Raw genomic sequence first — 5,246 nt, forward strand, 5'->3', positions numbered from 1 at the left:
ATGAGTCTTGTTTTAAGTGTAATGAGATTTTTTTACTAAAATGAGACATTTTAACTAGAAATAAGACAAATATTCTTGTTAAGATTTTGAGTTTTTGCAGTGATCCATTTTACTTATCCTGTGAAGGACAGAGTCATATTGATAAGTTCAGAAAACTGTTTTTTATTGTTGTGTTTTGATGTATTTGATGTAAGCCCAGTGGATATTTAAAGCTTACAGAAGGCTGCATTTAACTGCTGCTATGTCATTCCTGCAATATTTCTGCAGGTGTTTTGGTCACTGCTATTATTTGTAATATATTATATTATCTGTCCCCATATGATAAAATCCACCATCCCCCCTGATTCTTTTTTACAACTCGACTACTGCATATAGCAGACATCCACACAGACAGGTGGAAGCAAGCAGTGTGATGATCAGAGGGGGGGACTTTTTGTTTGTTTGTTATGATTTTGGCACACATATAAGCTAAAATATCATTATTAAACATTGAAATAATAATTCATCACAAAGTAATATTCAAATAATCTGGATAATAGTTATAATAATAATAATTATGGATTATTAGAACCAAATGAAGGTCCATATTTTTAATACATGTATTTATTTATGTATTTTTACTTATTTATTTATCTATCTTTACTTATTTATTTATCTATCTATTGTTTCGAAACGTTCCTTTCCCGGCGCATGCGCAGACGGTATATTTTTCCACGGAACCTTCTGGTTGTCTCGGCGGAAGTCTCGCGAGACCAACTTTGCTCCCAGAGGCACAGCGGAGCGGACGAGAGCAGCGGCTGAGCGGTTTCTGGACTCGGGGCGAAAAGAAGCATCGATTGCTACAATGACCAGTGGGTATCGACACGCGGTGTGACTGTAAGGCTTTCGTGCGCTCAACTCGATCGTATGTGATCTGTTAAAGCCTGAATTATGGTTCCGCGTTAAATCGACGCAGAACCTACGCCGTAGGTTACGGCGTAAGGTGTGCGGCGACGCCGTAGGCTCTGCGTAGGCTCTGCGTCGGTGTAACGCGGAACCATAAATCAGCCTTTGCTGCTTAGCTTTGGCCGACCTGGGCTTGTCTTCATGTCAGCAAATAGACGGATCCCAACTCAGTCAACGTAACATTAATGTGTCACAAATGTTTTTCGCATTTGTTAGTTTGAATCATGATTTACACTCGCCTGTTGCTACATGTGAAATGTTTAGTAAATTAGAGGACGTATGCAGGGCTGAAATCACAGTTACATAACACTGTCGTCCTAGGTTTGTATCTATTTATCAGTGTCTGGTCCAGGTGTTAGTCAGAGCCAGCTGCTCACACACTAAACACCACTAATATTACACGGAAATGTGGATATAAACGCTGTTTTTGGACAAACAAGATGACAGTAGACCGTAACCCTGGTGGTTGAGACACGGATGTATTTTTTCCTGCTGTTTTGGTGTAAAGTTGCTCTCCAGCGCCGCCCTGCCACGTCGGCTGCTCCCAGCTTTAACTTGTTTGGGTTTTTTTTAGTTTTTTTTTATTTGACTGATATGTTATCCAACTAACTCTGGAAGTTTATGCATAAGGCTGTATCTTTTTTTTATTTTTATTTAACCATTTTGTAGATTTTTCTCAGATGTTTGCAGGGTGCACCCGGGAGTGTTTTTCACCGTCCTTTTGTTCATCTTCATAGACTCACACTGCAGCTCCCAAGTGACCCAAATCCGATTTTTTGCTCATATGTGACTCAGATCTGATTTGTTTGTTTGTTTATTTATTTATTTATTTATTTATTTAAAGGTTTAAATTACAGGGACAAAGCACATTAATAACACATTTAAACCAATGTAAAATGTGCCGGAATTAGCCAAAAGGCTATTTTGCATCCACTGTCCCTGGACTTATGTAAAAATAGTCAACCTAAAAGAAAAATTATTAAGATATAATCAATAAAACATTTCCGAATAAAAAGACTATATCGGAATAGAGATTAAGAGGTAAAAACTAAGCTAAAATACATAAACACACAGGTTAACATAAGCTCAACAACAGACAATTGCTACAAACGAAAACATAAACAACATGAAGCAGCAACAGTAACATCAGCATTAATAACACGAAGACACAATAACACACTAACAGGCCAAAAACAAACAAGACAAAAGCACGAAACACAGAACAAAAAGCAACATTATGACTAGACAAACTAATAGTCAACATGACAGGTGACATCAGACAAACACCGACAGGCAGGGCAGCAAGCCAGGAAAATTACACACTAACATTCAATGTTGACAGCCTTGACCACTAATTAACCACTTTTTTAAATAAAATTTAAAAGAAGAATAATGTGATTGGTTTCTAATCTCAGTTGGTAGTAGTTTATGACAGTTTGAACAGCACAAGTCACATGGAATCTGATCTTTTCAAATCAGATTCAGGTCGCTTCTATATGTGGTTCTAAATCGGATACAGGTCTGATGTTTTGCAATGCGACCTCAGTGTGAACAGCCAGGTCGGAATTAATGCGACTTTGACGTCACTTGAGAGCGACCGTTGTCATAATACTGCGGGGGCGGGAGTCACTCGGAAGCGATCGGAAAAGATGTTCATCACATCATGATCCCACCACTCCTGACTCCGAGTCGGCATCCACACACACCTCTCTACAGACGAGGCAGCCATCGCTCCACAAAGACATTATTAAAAATACGGCTTCCTTTCTCCTCCTTCTCCTCTTCATTAACACTTGCTCACAGTTTGGTCGGCTTCCACCACACAACACAACAACTTCAAAATATACCCATGTACGCTCACTTCTGTTGCCTCCATGTTTACCGCCGTATGACGGCGTGCTGCGTGTGACGTCTTTGTTATTGTTCCTCTGTGCACGCAGTTCAGGGCCGCGATGCGTTCACACTCGAGTCTGATTTAGGACACATTTTAAAAGATAATCTAACAGCCACACAAAAGAATCGGGTATGGGAAAAAATCGGAGTTGAGCATTAAGGCCTGCAGTGTGAACGTAGTCTAAGTCCTTGTCTTTTTGTCTGTCATGCAGGAGGAAACCAACGTGAGCTGGCACGTGCGAAAAATGCCAAGAAGAGTGGCGACCAGGGTAAAGGGAAGCGGACCGACGATGGGCTTTCTGCTGCCGCCCGGAAACAGAGGTGAGCAGCAACGAGATTCAAGAAATGAGATGTAGTCAGACGAGAAGCTGCACACTTTCTTTTTTTTTTTTTTGTTTGTTTGGACCACTTATGATTTTGGCACACACTCCCCATATAAGCTTACAACATTTATTTCTGTCCACAGTTGCTTTATTTATTGATTTTCTTATTTTTTCTTTAAAGGGGACCTATTATGAAAAACAGGTTTTCTCTTCCTTTAACATATATAAAGTGGTCTCCCCTCAGCCTGCCAACTCAGAGAAGGAGGAAAGCAACCAAATTCTGCAGTGTCTGTACAGCCGCACGGATGAGCCGTCTAGTGTGATGTGACTTCTACGAGCCGTTACGATTCTGCTCCCGTCGTTACGTAACGGCGGGAGTGATTAACATAGGTTGGCCTCCGATGCGTGAAACCACACCCACAACTAACTCCGCCGGCCGGAGCTTCCGCTATTTTTCCGTAGCGGTGTGTCGCGTCATTCAGGCAGCCAATCAGCACAGAGCCTCATTATCAAAGCCCCGCCCACTCAGAATCCTGCATAGATAATGAGGTTAGAGAATGGGAAGATAAAGACATGGCTCAGAGGCTGAATTTCTAATTTATTTAGCAAAAACAATCAAAAGCTTGACATTCAAGACCTGTTTAAAATAGGTATTAGATGCCATAATAGGTCCCCTTTAAATATGTCCAGAAAAAGAGCTCCCAATGGGGAAAAGGCTAATTATTTAGTATAATCTGAGCACAAGAGGCAGCTGAAGCAGCCGCAGATCAAACCACTGCCACCATAGGCTTGCAAAGTACAGTACAGACCAAAAGTCTGGACACACTTCCCCATTTGTTTGAATGAAGGTTTGTCCAAACTTTTGGTCTGTGCTGTATGTGCTGGGTGTGTTTGGTGCTTCATTTCCTCCTCTTCTGACACTGATGCTCACATCACTCTGGAAGAGGATATCTCTGAACACAACACATAACTTTGTTCCAAAGTCCAACCTTTGTACTACTTAGAAAACTGAAGCCTTTTGTCACTACGTTGAGCTGTCTTTACATTGTATGTGCTGACATGTAATTACTTTCACTATAAAACGGTGCTGTGGACTCTTCAAATATAGGGTTGGGCTTATTTGTGTCTCCTAACCTCTTGAAATTCTCTTATTCTTCCCAAGGGATGCTGAAATAATGCAAGAGAAGCAGAAGAAGGCGAATGAAGTGAAAGAACCCCCAAAGTCAAAGTAAAACAAAAAAAAAGAAAGCTTTTTCAAGAAGTCAAAGATGGTTTTAACTCACTCTTTGGAGAACATCCCGTTTTTCGACATTCTACCTGATATTTACGAGAATGGATCGGTCATATTTTTGTCTAGACTCAAGAATCCAGGATCCTACATTCTTTCCGGGTGCAAATGACATGGCTAGTTTGATTTGTTACTTTACACGGTGAAAAATATGTTTCAGCAAGTTGAGAGCTTATCCTAAGTCGGTGCTGCATGCAGAGGAGCACCGGCGCTGTAAGCAGAATAAAGCTGAAGAAATCTGAACGCATCCAAGTAACAGTTGTGTATTTTTGTACAAAAGTGTCCCCTGCTGTTTTCAAATAAAGTGCATCTTTTTAGTTCATGCTTTCTTGAGATTCTCTGGTGAAATGAGTGTGCAGCTTTTCATCAAGCCTTTATTTCTGTTTTATCAGTTGCACAAAATTTTGCCATGAACACTGAAATTTCCTCATGTAGACCCTTTTTTAGTTTATTTTGCGTCATTCAGTTGCAATTAGTTTAGCACTTATTGCTCTGATTTAATTGTATACTTACATTTTTCTAACAAATTTGACAAAGCTCTTCAATTTAAAAAGTGATTTCATAAATACATAGGGGTGTAACGATACACTAATCTCACAATACGGTACGATACACGATATTGAGGTCACGATAACGATACGATATAGCAGTATTTTTTTTTAACAACCTTGAATGAGGAACATATGACTGGAAAAAATTGTCTTATTTGAAAGACACAAAATACTAAACAATGCTGTCCATTTGCCCTATTGTTACAGTTTGTAATGCTTTATAACTGTTTAAGTTTTAAAGAGAAA

At 39.8% G+C, this 5,246-nt stretch overlaps 1 protein-coding gene across 1 annotated transcript; it reads left to right on the forward strand.

The window, feature by feature from the left end:
* The first annotated feature begins 726 nt into the window (after positions 1 to 726).
* serf2b (small EDRK-rich factor 2b) lies at positions 727 to 4,771 on the forward strand. The gene is made up of 3 exons (XM_061746505.1): positions 727 to 851; positions 3,051 to 3,159; positions 4,324 to 4,771. The coding sequence occupies exons 1-3, from the start codon at positions 845 to 847 to the stop codon at positions 4,391 to 4,393; spliced, it is 186 nt and encodes a 61-aa protein (XP_061602489.1). The 5' UTR covers positions 727 to 844; the 3' UTR covers positions 4,394 to 4,771.
* The last annotated feature ends 475 nt before the right edge of the window (positions 4,772 to 5,246 follow it).

This window comes from Cololabis saira, chromosome 2 (assembly GCF_033807715.1).
Source record: "Cololabis saira isolate AMF1-May2022 chromosome 2, fColSai1.1, whole genome shotgun sequence".
Classification (NCBI taxonomy): Eukaryota; Metazoa; Chordata; class Actinopteri; order Beloniformes; family Belonidae; genus Cololabis; species Cololabis saira.